This window comes from Oncorhynchus kisutch, linkage group LG4, assembly GCF_002021735.2.
Source record: "Oncorhynchus kisutch isolate 150728-3 linkage group LG4, Okis_V2, whole genome shotgun sequence".
NCBI classification, from domain to species: domain Eukaryota; kingdom Metazoa; phylum Chordata; class Actinopteri; order Salmoniformes; family Salmonidae; genus Oncorhynchus; species Oncorhynchus kisutch.
The window spans coordinates 13325365-13346226 of NC_034177.2; the positions used below are offsets into that span (position 1 = coordinate 13325365).

At 45.1% G+C, this 20862-nt stretch overlaps 1 protein-coding gene across 1 annotated transcript in view; it reads right to left on the reverse strand.

Annotated features, from left to right (window-relative positions):
* Positions 1-1495: 1495 nt before the first annotated feature.
* The window catches only part of LOC109889066 (nuclear factor 1 A-type-like), a 199641-nt gene continuing 180274 nt past the window's right edge, over positions 1496-20862 (reverse strand). Inside the window, exons 7-8 of the mRNA XM_031822233.1 lie at positions 20542-20592; positions 1496-5225 (exon numbers count right to left, since the gene is read on the reverse strand). Of these exons, the coding sequence (XP_031678093.1) occupies positions 4810-5225; positions 20542-20592 (467 nt within the window). The 3' untranslated portion in view covers positions 1496-4809. The remainder of the gene's footprint in view (positions 5226-20541; positions 20593-20862) is intronic.

Genomic DNA, 20862 nt, shown 5'->3' on the forward strand with positions numbered 1-20862 from the left:
CTCTCTCTCACCCTCTCTCTCTCACACACTCTCCCTTTTCTCTCTCTCCCCCTCTTTCTCTCTCCCACCCTCTCTCCCTCTTTCTCTATTACCCTCTCTCTCTCACCCTCTCTCTCACCCTCTCTCTCTCTCTTTCACCCTCTCTCTCACACTCTCTTTTCTCTCTCTCTCACCCTCTCTCTCTATCACCCTCTCTCTCACCCTCCCTCTCTCTATCACCCTCTCTCTCTCACCCTCTCTCTCTCTCTCTCTCACCCTCTCTCTCTCTTTCACCCTCTCTCTCTCACCCCCTCTCACTCCTCTCTTTCTTTCTCTCTCTCACCCTCTCTCTCCCTCTCTCTCTCTCTCTCACCCTCTCTCTTTTTTTCTCTCTCTCACCCTCTCTCTTTTTCTCTCTCTCTAACCCTCTCCCTCCATCTCTCTCTCTCTTTTTTCTCTCTCACCCTCTCTCTCTCACCCTCTCTCTCACCCTCTCCCTCTCACCCTCTCTCTCCATCTCTCTCCATCTCTCTCTCTCTTTCTTTCTCTCTCACCCTCTCTCTCTCTCTCTCTTCCTCAACCCTGGTAAACCTTCACTCACTTCTTTCAGCCATAAGTCATGTTCAGGTATGTGAAGTATCAGGCTGTGTTAACGTAGCACAGTGTTATGGGTTGCTACAGCACACATGCTTGTCTTAGGGAGCCCTTGCTAGAGATGTGGCCTGGACTGGTTGTGCTACATTTATCTAGTGTACAGTAAAGAGTACAGGGAGACAGGAACATTTTAACAAGTCACTCTGCAGGCAGCACCTGACAAGTGTAATAATGAAACCCTCCCTGACACATGCAGACCCCCCCCCCCCCAACACACACACACACACACAGTACATAAGGGAGGTCCTGCGTCCCCCATTCAGATCATAATCAATCATTTGTGTTTCCACACCACCCCTCCGGTCTCAACAAGCTCTCCAGCAGCACTATCATTCACATGTCACTTAGACTGAGTCAAGATGGCACCCTATTCCCTATGAAGTGCACTACTTTCGACCGGGGACCAAGGATGCACTATATAGAGTATAGAGAATAGGATGCCATTTTGGACGTACCCCTAGTCACTAGATCACCATCACTTATCCCATCCAGTATAGACTTCCTTTCTGACTGCTCGCTGCCTTTCTGGCTATTCACCAGCTCCTGTCCCACCCTGCCAACCAGTCCAAGAAGGGTCCGCCAAGGTCAATTATGCAAATGGTCAGAGTCAATTAGGAATGTTTCTTAAAAAAAAGAGTGACCAGAACTAAAGTGTTTGCAGAACAATTTCCAATGACTTAAATAGCCTTGGACAACGTGTCATGTTCCGCATTTACACTGTGGTGAAGGTTCTCCAGGGGAGGAATTGCGATTAAACAAAGTTTTACGGCCATGTTTCAGCTTTTCAACTTACAAGTCCAAAAAGGCTTTTTATCATACAGAGGGGGGTCTGGGAGGGGGGGGGGGGTCTGCTCCTCTCCTCAATCACCCATTTTCACTGCTTTGACTTCATTTTCTCCTCCGCTCTTCTTCTTTTTAGCATTCAAAGTACTGGTCCTGGGGGCACCCTTAGCCTGGTTAAACTAGCCTGGTTAAACTAGCCTGGTTAAACTAACCTGGTTAAACTAGCCTGGTTAAACTAGCATGGTTAAACTAACCTGGTTAAACTAGCCTGGTTAAACTAGCCTGGTTAAACTAGCCTAGTCACCATTACTTGGTGAGTGCAGCATTCAGTCTGCTTTAACCTGGCTAGGAAAGCCCTGTCAATGCAGAGCAACACTTAAACATATGAATGATCTATGAATGAATGATTATGATAGGAGAGCTGTCAAAATACCATGAGAGTTCAGCATATTCCATGAGGATAACATTATAACATCATTATGTTTGCATTGTGCACTTCTAAAAACTCCACAAAGTGGTAAAGGAGAAGGTTTGAAATGCATCTGACCTGCCTGGTGAAATAAAAGGTTTGATGCATCAAATAAAAGGAGACATCAGGGCACCAGTGTCAAGACCTCATAGACAGCAGGGTGTTATAATGAGCCTCTCTCTCTGACTGCTACAGAGAACGATGCACAATAGTTCAAAACTCCCTGGATGAGCAGTGTAGGATGGGGGCCTCGCTTTCTCTCAGGTTTATTTGGGCTTCTCCTCATGAGCAAGGTGCCACGTTGTACTGTGTGTTCTCATGTCACGTTGTACTGAGTGTTCTCATGTCACGTTGTGCTGAGTGTTCTCATGTCACGTTGTACTGAGTGTTGTCATGTTCACGTTGTACTGAGTGTTCTCATGTCACGTTGTACTGAGTGTTCTCATGTCACGTTGTACTGAGTGTTCTCATGTCACGTTGTACTGAGTGTTCTCATGTTCACGTTGTACGGAATGTTCTCATGTTCACGTTGTACTGAGTGTTCTCATGTTCACGTTGTACTGAGTGTTCTCATGTTCACGTTGTACTGAGTGTTCTCATGTTCACGTTGTACTGCGTGTTCTCATGTTCACGTTGTACTGAGTGTTCTCATGTCACGTTGTACTGAGTGTTCTCAGTGTCCGAGCAGCTAATTCACCACTAGACTGCTAGGCTGGCTATGTAGCCCCATGCCCCCCTACCTCATCCACTCAACTCCAAGGGGACAAGCTGTAGTTTGGGGGTTGGGTGGAAGGAGAGATGGAGGAGGTTGGGGACATTCTCCCCAGCAGGGTCTCTAAGGGCCTTTCAGTGGCGCTCTAAGGGAGGCCTGTTAGCAGTGACTTTAGCACATCGTTATGGAGGACAGATGAAACTGAGTCTGGAAGTGACGGCAGGTCCTCCCCACACAGCGCCCAGCGGGTGGGCCTGTAGCTAATCTGGGTCAAATATGCAAATGTGGTGACGTGGGAGGGGACAGGAGGGGAGACTGGAGGCTGACTTCAGACAGCTGGCAGGAGATGGAGAAAGGGAGGGAGGCAGGGAAGGAGAGATGAGAGAGAGAGGGAGCAGTGGGCTCCATTGTGGTCTGGGCATGCATGAGGGGCTGCATGCCCAACAGAAAAACTCTCTGGATTAGTTCCACTTTGCAAATCGCGTTGGTTCGCTAGCTTTTTCTTCCCCCACCTTGTAGTTCTATTTCACTGCCAACTTTTCCTTCAAAAATATATTTTGATTTAATAATAAAAGCAGTGATTAAAAGAAAAAGCCTCCCTTATTATGACGTGTGGTTTGTGGGGGAGAGATATCAACAGGTGGCTGTGTGTGCGCGTGTGAGTGTGTGTGCGTGTGTGTGTTCGTGTGTGTGCATGCCTGCATTAATCCGTGGGAGGAGAAGGCTGAGGAGTGTTTTAATAGCTCTTTTGAAGACGAGAAGTCGAGCTAACGAACCGTGCGGCTTGCGAGTCTTTGTTTGCCAAATTGTGGTGCCCTGCGGCTACACCTACGTCTCTCGGCTCAACGGGTTCGGCTAACATTTCAAGAGGGAAAGTGGTGCGTGAAGAAGAATCTCTGAGTATGATAAATCAATTACAGTTGAAATTGCTACCACAGGTTAAAGTCAACCAAATAGATATGACAACCGTCTCGACTGATGAAGATTAATGAACACCATCATTTTGGCCTTTTATGTTAGTGTAGAACACAACATCCCAAATCTAATAGTCATACCACATAATGACAGGGCTTAATCTGATAGTTATACCACATAATGACAGGGCTTAATCTGATAGTTATACCACATAATGACAGGGCTTAATCTGATAGTTATACCACATAATGACAGGGCTTAATCTGATAGTTGTACCACATAATGACAGGGTTTAATCTGATAGTTATACCACATAATGACAGGGCTTAATCTGATAGTTATACCACATAATGACAGGGCTTAATCTGATAGTTGTACCACATAATGACAGGGCTTAATCTGATAGTTATACCACATAATGACAGGGCTTAATCTGATAGTTGTACCACATAATGACAGGGCTTAATCTGATAGTTGTACCACATAATGACAGGGTTTAATCTGATAGTTGTACCACATAATGACAGGGCTTAATCTGATAGTTACACCACATAATGACAGGGCTTAATCTGATAATTATACCACATAATGACAGGGCTTAATCTGATAGTTATACCACATAATGACAGGGCTTAATCTGATAGTTATACCTCATAATGACAGGGCTTAATCTGATAGTTGTACCACATAATGACAAGGCTTAATCTGATAGTTGTACCACATAATGACAGGGTTTAATCGGACAGTTATACCACATAATGACAGGGCTTCATCTGACAGTTATACCACATAATGACAGGAATTAATCTGATAGTTGTACCACATAATGACAGGACTTAATCTGACAGTTATACCACATAATGACACGACTTAATCTGATAGTTATACCACATAATGACATGATTTAATCTGAAAGTTATACCACGATTTAATCTGACAGGTATACCACATAATGACACAATTTAATCTGACAGTTATACAACATAATGACATGATTTAATCTGATATGATAGTTATACCACAATGTTATACCACGATTTAATCTGACAGTTATACCACTTAATGGCACAACTTAATCTGACAGTTATACCACTCAAAGACATGACTTAATCTGACAGTTATACCACTTAATGGCACAATTTAATCTGACAGTTATACCACATAATGACACGATTTAATCTGATAGTTATACCACTTAATGGTACAACTTAATCTGACAGTTATACCACTTAATGGCACAACTTAATCTGACAGTTATACCACTTAATGGCACAACTTAATCTGACAGTTATACCACTTAATGGCACAACTTAATCTGACAGTTATACCACTTAATGGCACAACTTAATCTGACAGTTATACCACATAATGGCACGATTAGGCAGGAAGGCAGGGAGGACATGGTTAGGGTGGGGAGGGGGAGGCAGGTAGGACCAGGTCGGGGTGGGAAAGGACTGGTGAGTATAAGGGAGAGTTTGGGGGGGTACAGGGAGGACTTTACCTCTAGGTCCTGTAATAACAGGCTGATGATGATGTGTGAATGGGGGGACTGGGAGGGTACAGGGGGGACTTTACCTCTAGGTCCTGTAATAACAGGCTGATGATGATGTGTGAATGCCGTTCGGGGGGAGTAGGAAGTGGTCTGCGAAGACATGACAGGGCTGCTGAAACCACACTTCTCTGACTTCTTTAATGTGGTGGACGGTGGCATCCCTGGTAAGAATGATTGATAAGTGCAATTTAATAAGGCAATGTCATGGAGGCTCTCTTGGCTCACAGGTGAGAGATGGCAGAGAGGGGGGCGTGGGGAGTGAGTACAAGAGGGGTTGGAGGGCAGGCTAATGGGAGGACAGGGGAAGTGGTCAGGGCCCACTGGCTCCAGGTCATCTACAAGTCCATGCTAGGTAAAGCTCCGCCTTATCTCAGTTCACTGGTCACGATGGCAACACCCATCCATAGCACGCGCTCCAGCAGGTGCATCTCACTGATCATCCCTAAAGCCAACACCTCATTTGGCCGCCTTTCGTTCCAGTTCTCTGCTGCCTGTGACTGGAACGAATTGCAAAAATCGCTGAAGTTGGAGACTTTTATCTCCCTCACCAACTTCAAACATCTGCTATCTGAGCAGCTAACCGATCGCTGCAGGTGTACATAGTCTATCGGTAAATAGCCCACCCATTTTTACCTACCTCATCCCCATACTGTTTTTATTTATTTACTTTTCTGCTCTTTTGCACACCAATATCTCTACCTGTACATGACCATCTGATCATTTATCACTCCAGTGTTAATATGCAAAATTGTAATTATTCACCTACCTCCTCATGCCTTATGCACACAATGTATATAGACTCCCCCTTTGTTTTCTACTGTGTTATTGACTTGTTAATTGTTTACTCCATGTGTAACTCTGTGTTGTCTGTTCACACTGCTATGCTTTATCTTGGCCAGGTCGCAGTTGCAAATGAGAACTTGTTCTCAACTAGCCTACCTGGTTAAATAAAGGTGTTCTCAACTAGCCTACCTGGTTAAATAAAGGTGTTCTCAACTAGCCTACCTGGTTAAATAAAGGTGTTCTCAACTAGCCTACCTGGTTAAATAAAGGTGTTCTCAACTAGTCCACCTGGTTAAATAAAGGTGTTCTCAACTAGTCCACCTGGTTAAATAAAGGTGAAATAAAATAAATAAAAAGTGCGGCATAAGCTACTGTACTGCTCGAGACGGACATGCGATTTTGAAAATGTAAAGATTTTACCCAGAAGAATTATTACATTTGTTGTTTTCAGGGCCTTCAATAGCAGTCCACCTGACAATGATTTGTTGTTTACAGGGCCTTCAATAGCAGTCCACCTGACAATGATTTGTTGTTTACAGGGCCTTCAATAGCAGTCCACCTGACAATGATTTGTTGTTTACAGGGCCTTCAATAGCAGTCCACCTGACAATGATTTGTTGTTTACAGGGCCTTCAATAGCAGTCCACCTGACAATGATTTGTTGTTTACAGGGCCTTCAATAGCAGTCCACCTGACAATGATTTGTTGTTTTCAGGGCCTTCAATAGCAGTCCACCTGACAATGATTTGGATTTAATGGTCATACAAAGCTGAGTACGACTTTATTACTTCTGAAAAGTGTGAATTCCCCCCTTTTAAATAAATCTTTCCCTATTTAAGTTACATTATTTATAGGGAGATTAATGAAATTACTGCAGATCTCATTCTAAATGTTTTATATAAAAAAAAAAACTTGAGTTGAGGTTAGTTGTGATTGATATAATTTCCATAGCCAATAACAGGTGGGGAAAAAAGCAAGCATTTTTAAATGAATACACACATGCCTTATCCGTGGGGTGACTAGGGTTAAGAGAAGGATGTGGTAGAAAGAGGGGGTGAGGGATAGGGTGAGAGAGTGGTAGAAAGAGGGAGAGAGTGGTAGAAAGAGGGGGTGAGGGATAGGGGGAGAGAGTGGTAGAAAGAGGGAGAGAGTGGTAGAAAGTAGAGGTGAGGGATAGGGGGAGAGAGTGGTAGAAAGAGGGAGAGAGTGGTAGAAAGAGGGAGAGAGTGGTAGAAAGAGGGAGAGAGTGGTAGAAAGAGGGAGAGAGTGGTAGAAAGTAGAGGTGAGGGATAGGGGGAGAGAGTGGTAGAAAGAGGGAGAGAGTGGTAGAAAGAGGGAGAGAGTGGTAGAAAGAGGGGGTGAGGGGGTGAGGGATAGGGAAGAGAGTGGTAGAAAGAGGGAGAGAGTGGTAGAAAGAGGGAGAGAGTGGTAGAAAGAGGGAGAGAGAGGTAGAAAGAGGGAGAGAGTGGTAGAAAGAGGGACAGAGTGGTAGAAGGTAGAGGTGAGGGATAAATAAAAAGTCAGTTAAGAACAAATTCTTATTAACAATGACGGCCTACCCCGACCCAACCCTAACCCGGACGACGCTGGGCCAATTGTGCACTGCCCTATGGGACTCCCAATCACGGCGGGTTGTGTTACAGCCTGGAATCGAACCAGGGTCTGTAGTGATGCCCTAGCCCTGAGATGCAGTACCTTAGACTGCTGCACCACTTGGGTACAGTACATATAGATTAGGTTCTTGTGGCAAAGTACACAGCATGATCACACAGTCCTAGTCCAGTGTGTACTGGGGCTTTACTGGGTTAATATGAGCAATGGGTTCAGATTGACTTTAACCCTTGTGGTGAATGCTAAGAGATCAGTCAGTAGAGAAAGCATGCATGAGAACATTATTTGGATGGTCCATACTCAGTCTCCACTGTAATTGGTTTTGCACTACCGCCAATCAAAGCTCTATCTGACCATGCCCCAATCACATTGGATGCTTTCGTTTTGCCTTGACAGATTTACCAATGGAATGGTCTCAATTGTGGAAACTCTGCATACCCGGCACGTCAGACAGGATAAAACAAATGCAGCTAAAAAACGCAATGGTTTTAGCTGCTAAAATATGTGTCTTAGAATACAGCTTTCCTAATAATGTCTCTCCTCTGCTTCTTTCCTAATAATGTCTCTCCTCTGCTTCTTTCCTAATAATGTCTCTCCTCTGCTTCTTTCCTAATAATGTCTCTCCTCTGCTTCTTTCCTAATAATGTCTCTCCTCTGCTTCTTTCCTAATAATGTCTCTCCTCTGCTTCTTTCCTAATAATGTCTCTCCTCTGCTTCTTTCCTAATAATGTCTCTCCTCTGCTTCTTTCCTAATAATGTCTCTCCTCTGCTTCTTTCCTAATAATGTCTCTCCTCTGCTTCTTTCCTAATAATGTCTCTCCTCTGCTTCTTTCCTAATAATGTCTCTCCTCTGCTTCTTTCCTAATAATGTCTCTCCTCTGCTTCTTTCCTAATAATGTCTCTCCTCTGCTTCTTTCCTAATAATGTCTCTCCTCTGCTTCTTTCCTAATAATGTCTCTCCTTTGCTTCTTTCCTAATAATGTCTCTCCTCTGCTTCTTTCCTAATAATGTCTCTCCTCTGCTTCTTTCCTAATAATGTCTCTCCTCTGCTTCTTTCCTAATAATGTCTCTCCTCTGCTTCTTTCCTAATAATGTCTCTCCTCTGCTTCTTTCCTAATAATGTCTCTCCTCTGCTTCTTTCCTTCTTCTTTATGAAGACGAACCTCCACATTGACTCGGTACTGGTACCTCCTGTATATAACCTCCACATTGACTCGGTACTGGTACCTCCTGTATATAACCTCCACATTGACTCGTACTGGTACCTCCTGTATATAACCTCCACATTGACTCGGTACTGGTACCTCCTGTATATAACCTCCACATTGACTCGTACTGGTACCTCCTGTATATAACCTCCACATTGACTCGGTACTGGTACCTCCTGTATATAACCTCCACATTGACTCGGTACTGGTACCTCCTGTATATAGCCTCCACATTGACTCGGTACTGGTACCTCCTGTATATAGCCTCCACATTGACTCGGTACTGGTACCTCCTGTATATAACCTCCACATTGACTCGGTACTGGTACCTCCTGTATATAACCTCCACATTGACTCGGTACTGGTACCTCCTGTATATAACCTCCACATTGACTCGGTACTGGTACCTCCTGTATATAACCTCCACATTGACTCGGTACTGGTACCTCCTGTATATAACCTCCACATTGACTCGGTACTGGTACCTCCTGTATATAACCTCCACATTGACTCGGTACTGGTACCTCCTGTATATAACCTCCACATTGACTCGGTACTGGTACCTCCTGTATATAACCTCCACATTGACTCGGTACTGGTACCTCCTGTATATGACCTCCACATTGACTCGGTACTGGCACCTCCTGTATATAACCTCCACATTGACTCGGTACTGGTACCTCCTGTATATAATCTCCACATTGACTCGGTACTGGTACCTCCTGTATAAAACCTTGTTATTGTTATTTTATTGTTGCTCTTCTATTTTTTACTTTAGTTTATCTAGTAAATATTTTTCTTAAAACTGGATTGTTGGTTAAGGGCCTTTAACTAAGCATTTCACGGTAAGGTGTGGTACTCGGCATATGTGACAAGTACAATTTGATTTGATTTGACTTAAACGTGCATTCCGACATTCCGAAAAGAGTGTGCACAAAGGAGAGGTGGATGTTCACATTTTGTAGCTCATTTTGGAAGCAGCAGGACTGAGGTGTCCAGGTCCCTGTCTCTGTGTTAAGGGACTGAGGTGTCCCTGTCTCTGTCTCTGTGTTAAGGGACTGAGGTGCACAGGTCCCTGTCTCTGTGTTAAGGGACTGAGGTGTCCCTGTCTCTGTGTTAAGGGACTGAGGTGTCCCTGTCTCTGTGTTAATGGACTGAGGTGTCCAGGTCTCTGTCTCTGTGTTAAGGGACTGAGGTGCACAGGTCCCTGTCTCTGTGTTAAGGGACTGAGGTGTCCCTGTCTCTGTTTTAAGAGACTGAGGTGTCCCTGTCTCTGTGTTAAGGGACTGAGGTGTCCTTGTCTCTGTGTTAAGGGACTGAGGTGTCCAGGTCCCTGTCTCTGTGTTAAGGGACTGAGGTGTCCCTGTCTCTGTGTTAAGGGACTGAGGTGTGTGTGGTAGTTTCGCCCTAGATGACGAAGAAACCTTGGTTTCTCCAGCCCTCTCAGACTCCTTCCCCCTTTCAGGTGAGTGAGAGAGACAGACACAGAAAGAGACAGGGACATCTCTCCCCTATGACTGACTGGTCATTGGCCTCCCTTGGGTAAACGAGGGGTTTCTGAGGAAGACTGCTCGATCAAACTGAGTTTGTAGAAGTTCCCCCTAAGCACAGGATCAAATGACCTAGTTTTAGCCATTAGGTAAATAAATCTGATCTTGGACCAGTTAGGGGCAACTTCTTTGAAGTGGGGGCAGGTTGGAGAATGGGTTGGGTGCTTTCAATACAAACAGATGAGGCCATACAGACACCGTGGAAAGGACACCAGCTAGCAAGACACAGAAGGTTACACAGACAGACACACACAGGTCGATAAACCCACATCCAACACACAGTTTCACTCAATAACAGCTCTACAACAGCTCACAAGCACACAAAGCTCGCCACCCCAGAAACCCTCATTCACCTGATGAATACCAATAAGGGTTGAAACGGCGTCTTACTAGACATATTGCTTCATGTCTACTTTGATCTCCAGGACCTGTTCCAAAGCCATTGGATGTCCATATATGTATATATTTTCTTAGACCAAAGCTAGTAGCCCCAACAAGACATAAACAATAACAACAGTAACCACAAATTCAAACGGGGAAAAAACATCAGAGTCGCCCTTTTAAATCCAAAGACTTGTTTGGTTCGAGAACCAGAAATGCCATGTTCCCACAGGGAGCTGATAAAAGGTGGGGGCTTCAGAAAGAGAAACCTCAGCCCTTCATTCGTTATTTCAGCTGCCTTTCTAAGCAGCGTTATTAGCTTCAGAGGCCCGCCGGGCTGGTCCCTCTGATAGGATAGAGTGGACAGAGCAACATGGGAGGCTGGAGGGACAGGCTGAACTGTGGGCTAGTGGTCAGGTTAATCTTCAAAAGGGCTTCTTCTTCTGTATCGTAAGAGCTTGTGTATCCTTGTTCACAATGCTATTCCAGACGAGTCTTCTCTGTGTGATAGAGGGCTCTAGGTGCATTTGATTCAGCAAGTAATGTAGTGTGTGTCATGGCGTGTGTGTGTGTCATGGTGTTACAGTGACAAAGAGAAGAGAAAGGTAGAGAGAGAATGAGAGAGAAGAGAGGGTTGATAGCAGAGAGACTGGGAGCCAAAAGCTATAGTGTGTGGGAACTTCTGGTGGGTTGACTGTGTATGAGAGAGCGATTGTGTGCGTTCTTTACTATGTGTGTGTGTGTGTGTGTGTGTGTGTGTGTGTGTGTGTGTGTGTGTGTGTGTGTGTGTGTGTGTGTGTGTGTGTGTGCATGCGTCTGTGTGTACTTGCTTGTGTGTGTGATTATGGTGTAGGGGCCTAAAATCAGAGTGAGTAATGAGCACTTCAAAAGGTTCTGTCAGGTGGAATCAGAGTCAGACCAAACTCAACACTCTCCCTTCAGAGGGGCTGCATCTCTCCATCCCTCTCTCCTTCCTCTTCTGACAAATTGACAGGCCTCACGGCTGGTAAGGCAGGCGATTCTGTATCAAGCATCTCCCTCCTCCTCCTTCTCCTCTTCCTCTGCTGTCCATCGGTCTCCCCCTCTATCGAGGAGTCTTCTCCGGTGTTCATTAATCAGACCTGAGCTGTCCCCGCTCTTCCCTGTCTCAGGGGCTTGCACGTGGGCGAGCACGGGAGCTGTCCCCGCTCTTCCCTGTCTCAGGGGCTTGCACGTGAGCGAGCACGGGAGCTGTCCCCGCTCTTCCCTGTCTCAGGGGCTTGCACGTGGGCGAGCACGGGAGCTGTCCCCGCTCTTCCCTGTCTCAGTGGCTTGCACGTGGGCGAGCACTAGGCGCCAGCTAGTCCCACGGTGACCTACAACACACACACACACACAGACACACACACACAAGCAGACAGACACACACACTCGCAAGCAGACACACACACACTCGCGAGCAGACACACACACACTATCCTGCTGACACATGGCTATTTAAGCCAGACGAGATGGCCATATGAGTTTCTCAGACCTGAGGTGGGTTACCTGGGAAATGGCTGGCATGCCGGTCCACGGGTTACACTTTATATGAAACACGTCTAATTATAACACTGTCTACCGCGGTGAGGGGTCCATACACACACACACACGGGTCGCGCGCACACACACACACACACGGGCGCACACACACACACACACGGGCGTGCACACACACGGGTCGCGCACACACACACACACACACACGGTGCGCACACACACACGGGCACACACACACCAGAAGAGGCATCAGCAGCTGTTGACGTGTCTCACTTGTCCCAATGCCGACAAGTGTTTCCACACACGTACACCTCGGTAACCACAAACAAACCAAATCCACCATCAACAACAACAGAGTGCTCCAAGGCAAAAGGAGAATGACAGCGTAATGGAAATAAAAGATATGAATGGAAGTTGGGATGACGGCGATCTGGAGAACGTGAACAGACAGACGTGTGACGCGGACATTCACATGTTCCCACTCAGTGTGCAGATGAACAAGGACAAGGGGACCAAGACACACACAGATATAGACTCCGGCACACACACACACGTATGCAAATGTTAACACAGATACACAAACACCCATACAGTCCACAATGCACACAATTGAGGGGTGAAGGGGGAGATGCTGAATTCGGTGTTACTCTGGACCCTGATCTCTCTTTTAACAAACATAACAAACATATCAAGACTGTTTCAAAGACAGCCTTTTTCCATCTACGTAACATTGCAAAAATCTGACATTTTCTGTCCAAAATGAGAAAAATTTATCCATGCTTTTGTCACTTCTAGGTTAGACTACTGCAATGCTCTACTTTCCAGCTACCCGGATAAAGCACTAAATAAACTTCAGTTAGTGCTAAATACGGCTGCTAGAATCCCGACTAGAACCCCAAAATTGATCATATTACTCCAGTGCTAGCCTCCCTACACTGGCTTCCTGTCAAGGCAAGGGCTGATTTCAAGGTTGTACTGCTAACCTACAAAGCATTACATGGGCTTGCTCCTACCTATCTCTCTGATTTGGTCCTGCCGTACATACCTACACGTATGCTACGGTCACAAGACACAGGCCTCCTAATTGTCCCTAGAATTTCTAAGCAAACAGCTGTAGGCAGGGCTTTCTCCTATAGAGCTCCATTTTTATGGAATGGTCTGCCTATCCATGTGAGAGACACAGACTCGATCTCAACCTTTAAGTCTTTATTGAAGACTCATCTCTTTAGTGGGTCATATGATTGAGTGTAGTATGGCCCAGGAGTGTGAAGGTGAACGGAAAGGCTCTGGAGCAAGGAACCGCCCTTGCTGTCTCTGCCTGGCTGGTTCCCCTCTCTCCACCGGGATTCTCTGCCTCAAACCCTATTGCAGGGACTGAGTCACTGGCTTACTGGTGTTCTTCCATGCCGTCCCTAGGAGGGGTGCGTCACTTGAGTGGGTTGAGTCACTGACGTGGTCTTCCTGTCTGGGTTGACGCCCCCCCTTGGGTTGTGCCATGGCAGAGATCTTTGTGGTCTATACTCGGCCTTGTCTCAGGATGCTAAGTTGGTGGTTGAAGATATCCCTCTGGTGGTGTGGGGGCTGTGCTTTGGCAAAGTGGGTGGGGTTATATCCTGCCTGTTTCGCCCTGTTAGGGGGTATCATCGGATGGGGCCACAGTGTCTCCTGACCCCTCCTGTCTCAGCCTCCCGTATTTATGCTGCAGTAGTTTATGTATTGGGGGGCTAGGGTCAGTCTGTTATATCTGGAGTATTTCTCCTGTCTTATCCGGTGTCCTGTGTGAATTTAAGTATGCTCTCTGTAATTCTTTCTCTCTTTCTTTCTTTCTTTCTTTCTTTCTTTCTCTCTCGGAGGACCTGAGCCCTAGGATCATGCCTCAGGACTTTCTGGCATGATGACTCCTTGCTGTCCCCAGTCCACCTGGCCGTGCTGCTGCTCCAGTTTCAACTGTTCTGCCTGCGGCTATGGAACCCTGACCTGTTCACCAGACATGCTACCTGTCCCAGACCTGCTGTTTTCAACTCTCTAGAGACAGCAGGAGCGGTAGAGATACTCTCAATGGTCGGCTCTGAAAAGCCAACTGACATTTACTCCTGAGGTGCTGACTTGCTGCACCCTCGACAACTACTGTGATTATTATTATTTGACCATGCTGGTCATTTATGAACATTTGAACATCTTGGCCATGTTCTGTTATAATCTCCACCCGGCACAGCCAGAAGAGGACTGGCCACCCCACATAGCCTGGTTCCTCTCTAGGTTTCTTCCTAGGTTTTGGTCTTTCTAGGGAGCTTTTCCTAGCCACCGTGCTTCTACACCTGTATTGCTTGCTGTTTGGGGTTTTAGGCTGAGTTTCTGTACAGCACTTTGAGATATCAGCTGATGTACGAAGGGCTTTATAAATACATTTGATATGATCCATAATACACAGAGGATGCAACACATTGTTTAACTCTTCCCATTGTTTCAAGTGTTTAAAGTGGAACTGACAGTGTTGAACTACTTTGCAGATATAAAACAAACAGACAATCATAATATCAGTAACAACATATCAAATTCTCTGTTCATGCTTCAAAACCAAGGTTATATTTGACCAGAAAATAAATGTTGTACAGTAAGACATTGTTAGCAGAATAGATGGATGCAGTTCAATGCATAATTAATATCATTTAAAAATAAATCACTGGCCTGGTACATTGTTTGCTGCCTCCACCCATTCAGGATGCACTGGTTCAGTATCAATGACTCAATATTTTGAACAGAAACGGACAACTGTAACTAAGGCTGGGAACGTCAATATAATAAACTAGCAAGGGCAATGATCACAAGTCAGTCATAACGTGGCTAATAGGCTAGCGCACACAGGACACACAAGGCCTGCGGGCCGAATAGGACACACAAGGCCTGCGGACCGAATAGGACACACAAGGTCTGCGGGCCGAATAGGACACACAAGGCCTGCGGGCCGAATAGGACACACAAGCGAGTATAAATGAGTCAACAGTTGAGTCATCTAGTAATTACAGCCTGATGCACTCACATCGGTGAATTCAACTTCAATTGAGCTATATTTCGTGTGTCCCATTTACAGCGTGCAGTGGAGGGAAAGTGTACAGACACATGCCAGTCACAGCTAGAAATGTTGCAGTCTGGCTTCGTTTATTAAAGCTTGACAATGAGTAGTCAAAAAACGAAAGCTGAGGGCCACCCGGGTGGCGCAGTGGTTAAGGGCGCTGTACTGCAGCGCCAGCTGTGCCACTAGAGACTTTGGGTTCGCGCCCAGGCTCTGTCGTAACCGACCGCGACCGGGAGGTCCATGGGGCAACACAATGCCTAGCGTCGTCCGGGTTAGGAAGGGTTTGGCCGGTAGGGATATCCTTGTCTCATCGCGCACCAGCGACTCCTGTGGCAGGCCGGGCGCAGTGCGCGCTAACCAGGGTTGCCAGGTGCACGGTGTTTCCTCCGACACATTGGTGTGGCTGGCTTCCGGGTTGGAGGCGCGCTGTGTTAAGAAGCAGTGCGGCTTGGTTGGGTTGTGTATCGGAGGACGCATGACTTTCAACCTTCCGTCTCTCCCGAGCACGTACGGGAGTTGTAGCGATGAGACAAAAAATAAAAAACAAAACCTACAACAAAACACCATGAATAGGCCTATTACAGCAACATTTGAGTAGTAGGCTAGCTATTCAACTACAATACATTGAGTGCACCATACAACAATGCTGTATTCAACCGCACCAGTGATACATGCAGTGCAAAAAAAAGAAAAAATGTTTAAGTTTAAATGTTACAACAACCTATAGCTATGTTTTAGTTATTTGGAGTTATTAAATACTCTTTGATTAGGGTCACACCATGTCATAGCAGCAAAGGCTGGACACATCTTATTTATCTCTTCCTTTGTTTTACAGTTTTTCACATTCACTTTGGCACTAATTTCAGAACCTTTTTTCAAAACTCTAGACACAAAACTCACAACCAATGATCAAAATGCACATTTTTCAAAACTCTAACACTTTTTCCAATTTCTTGGATACAATACACATAAAGCTAAGATCATTTGTTCATTGAACTAAAATCACCTGTTCAAAATGACAACTTAACATCAAAGTATTAACATTTCAAAATGCAATTCACACATTACATCTGAGATGACTGTCTATTCATTTCATTACAATGATCTAACTATCAATTGATACAACTGCTCAAAATGTTAAGGTACTGTTGCATTACTCTTAATGCAGAGTTTTATGGAAACTGACAAACAATAATCCATGTTTAGATCATGAATGTTTCAGGATAACGAGATCCATTGACACCAATTACCGAACATGAACCAATTGGACGACATTATCTATGGATGTAATGTTTCATCATCATTCTTTATCAGACACTGTTTCTATGGTCCCATGTACCACTTCTCCAGACCATGTTATCAGATTTAACGTTACTGTACACTCACCGGCCACTTTATTAGGTACACCTATCTAGTACTGGGTAGGACCCCTTTTGCCTCCACAGCCTGAATTATTCCCGGCGTTGTACATTAAGAGATTCCCTTTTGCACAACACTGTTTTAAACAGATGTTATTTGAGCATTTGTGGCCTTTCTGTTAGCTTGAATGAGTCTAGACATTATCCTCTGACCTCTCTCATTAACAAGGTGTTTTCCCCACAGAACTGCGGCTCACTGAATGTGTTTTGTTTATCACACCATTCTCTGTAAACTCTAGAGACTTTAGTGAGTAAAAATCCCAGGAGGGCAGCTGTTTCTGAGATGCTGGAATCACCATGTGTGGCATCAACAATCACACCACGGTCAAAGTTGCTTAGATTACTCATCTTACCCGTTCTAATGTTTGGTCGAACAACATCTAAAGCTCTCTACTCTATATACTCTATATATTGAGTTGCAGGCAGCCACATGATTCACTGTTCGAATGTAACCTTCCTTGATGAGCTAAATCAGGTCTGTAGAGCTGATGGCATGACCTATGTCATTGTGTGGGATAATGTCAGGTTCCACCATGCTCAAATGGTGCAAGCATGGTTTCAGGCCTATCCACAATTTACCACCCTGCACTTACCCCCATACTCTCCTTTTCTTAACCCGATTGAGGGAGGTGGAAGGTATATGATAGGCGCCCTCACGAGCAAGCAGCCCTTCTCCGGGCCATGGATGACATCACGGCAGACCAGTGTCAGGCCTGGATTCGCCATGCCCGAAGATTCTTCCCAAGATGTTTGGCTAATGAAAAATTTAATTGTGATGTGGATGAGAACCTGTGGCCAAATCCACAAATCCCTTCCAGTTACTAGTCCAACGCTCTAACCACTAGGCTACGCTGCCGCCCCTGTTTGACACAGCTGGGCTAGCGTATTTATTTACGCAACTAGCTATTTATTTAGCAAGCTAAAAACAACTTAACATTGGCTGGAGGAGTGGATGAGTGATTGACTTTTTCCCTTCATATTGTTTTTCATTGGCTACAGCTAGTGATGCTGCAGGGTAGACGGCAGGGTAGCCTAGTGGTTAGAGCGTTGGACTAGCAAGCAGCAGAAGGGCGAGTAGGCTACTATTTCACATCATTTATCAGTGCAATGTTGATGGCCAACTAGCTGAGAGGGTTTATCTTATGTTCCCTCGCTAGATTTGATCTCATCTCGACTCTGGCTAGCATTAGTTGTTGATCTTGTTGTTGTGAATAGGCAACACAGGGAGAGACACACAGTCCAGTTCAAAGTGAGCGATGGCAGGCTCTACTGCCTGTAAACACACAGTCCAGTTCAAAGTGAATGATGACAGGTCCTACTGCCTGTAAACACACAGTCCAGTTCAAAGTGAATGATGGCAGGCCCTACTGCCTGTAAACACACAGTCCAGTTCAAAGTGAATGAGGGCAGGCCCTACTGCCTGGAAACACACAGTCCAGTTCAAAGTGAATGATGACAGGTCCTACTGCCTGTAAACACACAGTCCAGTTCAAAGTGAATGATGGCAGGCCCTACTGCCTGTAAACACACAGTCCAGTTCATAGTGAATGATGGCAGGCCCTACTGCCTGTAAACACACAGTCCAGTTCAAAGTGAATGATGACAGGTCCTACTGCCTGTAAACACACAGTCCAGTTCAAAGTGAATGATGGCAGGCCCTACTGCCTGTAAACACACAGTCCAGTTCAAAGTGAATGATGGCAGGCCCTACTGCCTGTAAACACACAGTCCAGTTCAAAGTGAATGATGGCAGGTCCTACTGCCTGTAAACACACAGTCCAGTTCAAAGTGAATGATGAAAGGCCCTACTGCCTGTAAACACACAGTCCAGTTCAAAGTGAATGATGGCAGGCCCTACTGCCTGTAAACACACAGTCCAGTTCAAAGTGAATGATGACAGGCCCTACTGCCTGTAAACACACAGTCCAGTTCAAAGTGAATGATGGCAGGCTCTACTGCCTGTAAACACACAGTCCAGTTCAAAGTGAATGATGATAGGCCCTACTGCCTGTAAACACACAGTCCAGTTCAAAGTGAATGATGACAGGCCCTACTGCCTGTAAACACACAGTCCAGTTCAAAGTGAATGATGACAGGCCCTACTGCCTGTAAACACACAGTCCAGTTCAAAGTGAATGATGGCAGGCTCTACTGCCTGTAAACACACAGTCCAGTTCAAAGTGAATGATGGCAGGTCCTACTGCCTGTAAACACACAGTCCAGTTCAAAGTGAATGATGGCAGGCCCTACTGCCTGTAAACACACAGTCCAGTTCAAAGTGAATGATAGCAGGCCCGTGTGGCAGATGGCTTATTTGCATATTGGCCTACTGATTGGCTATGGCGCACTGGTCTGCGTGGACTCGGGTCCTGGACAAGACATATATTTGATTTACTGCAGTGTCTATTATGTGTCCAAACACACGGCCTCTTTTCCACTCTATACTGCTATAGAAGGTTCCCAAATTCCTTAGTATATATGTTCCCAAACATTCTATGAATTTATGAAAAGGTGAAAATGACCATATCTAAGTGCCTGCTTGTCAGAAAATGTACAAAAAAAAAATGGTGTCACATTCTTCCTGGGGGTGTATATGAACAGATTTGAATACGATTTCATGTTGCTAAAACGCTGTCAGTTCCACTCCTCTTCCCTATACACATCTTTAGCATAGAACACCCTCTCTTTTCAGAATAATGGTATTCTATACCATCTATTGCATCTTGCCTGTGCCGCTCTGTCATTGCTCATCCATATATGTATATATTATTATTCCATTCCTTTACTTAGACTTGTGTGTATTAGGTCGTTTTTGTGAAATTGTTAGTTATTACTTGTTAGATATTGCTGCACTGTCAGAACTAGAAACACAAGCATTTCTCTACACTCGCAATAACATCTGCTAAACATGTGTATGTGACCAATAACATCTGCTAACCATGTGTATGTGACCAATAACATCTGCTAAACATGTGTATGTGACCAATAACATCTGCTAACTATGTGTATGTGACCAATAACATCTGCTAACCATGTGTATGTGACCAATAACATCTGCTAAACATGTGTATGTGACCAATAACATCTGCTAAACATGTGTATGTGACCAATAACATCTGCTAAACATGTGTATGTGACCAATACCATCTGCTAAACATGTGTATGTGACCAATAACATCTGCTAAACATGTGTATGTGACCAATAACATCTGCTAACCATGTGTATGTGACCAATAACATCTGCTAAACATGTGTTTAACCAATAACATCTGCTAAACATGTGTATGTGACCAATAACATCTGCTAACCTTGTGTTTAACCAATAACATCTGCTAACCATGTGTATGTGACCAATAACATCTGCTAAACATGTGTATGTGACCAATAACATCTGCTAAACATGTGTATGTGACCAATAACATTTGATTTGATTTGATTGGGTCTTCACAAGACATCTTACCAGTCAAGCTGTTTGCTGTTGTTTAAGAAGGCCTGCGGGCCGAATAGGACACACAAGGCCTAAGTTAAGACACTAAATAACTCCTTGTAAATTTGACACAACAATTGGTTCTATATTCAGAGAGACACTTAACAGATATAAAATCGGTGGAGTTACAGTAGGAATGATGGTGCACTGTTAAGATTCCAATGGACATGAACCCCACGCTACAGTGCACAAGATATAAGGCCTAAGGTGTGCCGCAAGGATCTGTTTCAGTTCCATTCTTTTGTTTATCACAATCACACACAGTGAAGGGAGGGAGAGGTGGAAGGAGGGGGGAGCAGCCTCGACAATACAAAACACCAACCACAAAACTCGATAACCATGTCCTGATTTGGAGGGGAGGGGAGGGGTGAGGGGGTGGAGAGAAGGGAGGGGGGGGGGCAACAGAGGATAGGAGGTGAAATTGGAAAGAGTAATGCATCTTTACCTTGTCTTGAGATGAACGAACTAGCTAGCGAGCCACGCAGTTTATATCCAGCTTTTGAGAGACAAAAGAAAAAGGGGGAAAGAAACAAGGGAACAAAAGAGAAGAAAGAAAAAAAGGCAGGGTGAATATAGTGTAGCGTTAGGAGAGAAAATGGAGCATTACCTCATCAATTAAGCATGTTCCGTTCCCATAAGGGTGGACCAGGGCCGGGGTCACGTTACACAGGCAATCACAAATACACACACACCACACACACACACACACACACACACACACGCATACATACAACAGCAAACACCCCCATTCACAAAAGCATACGTG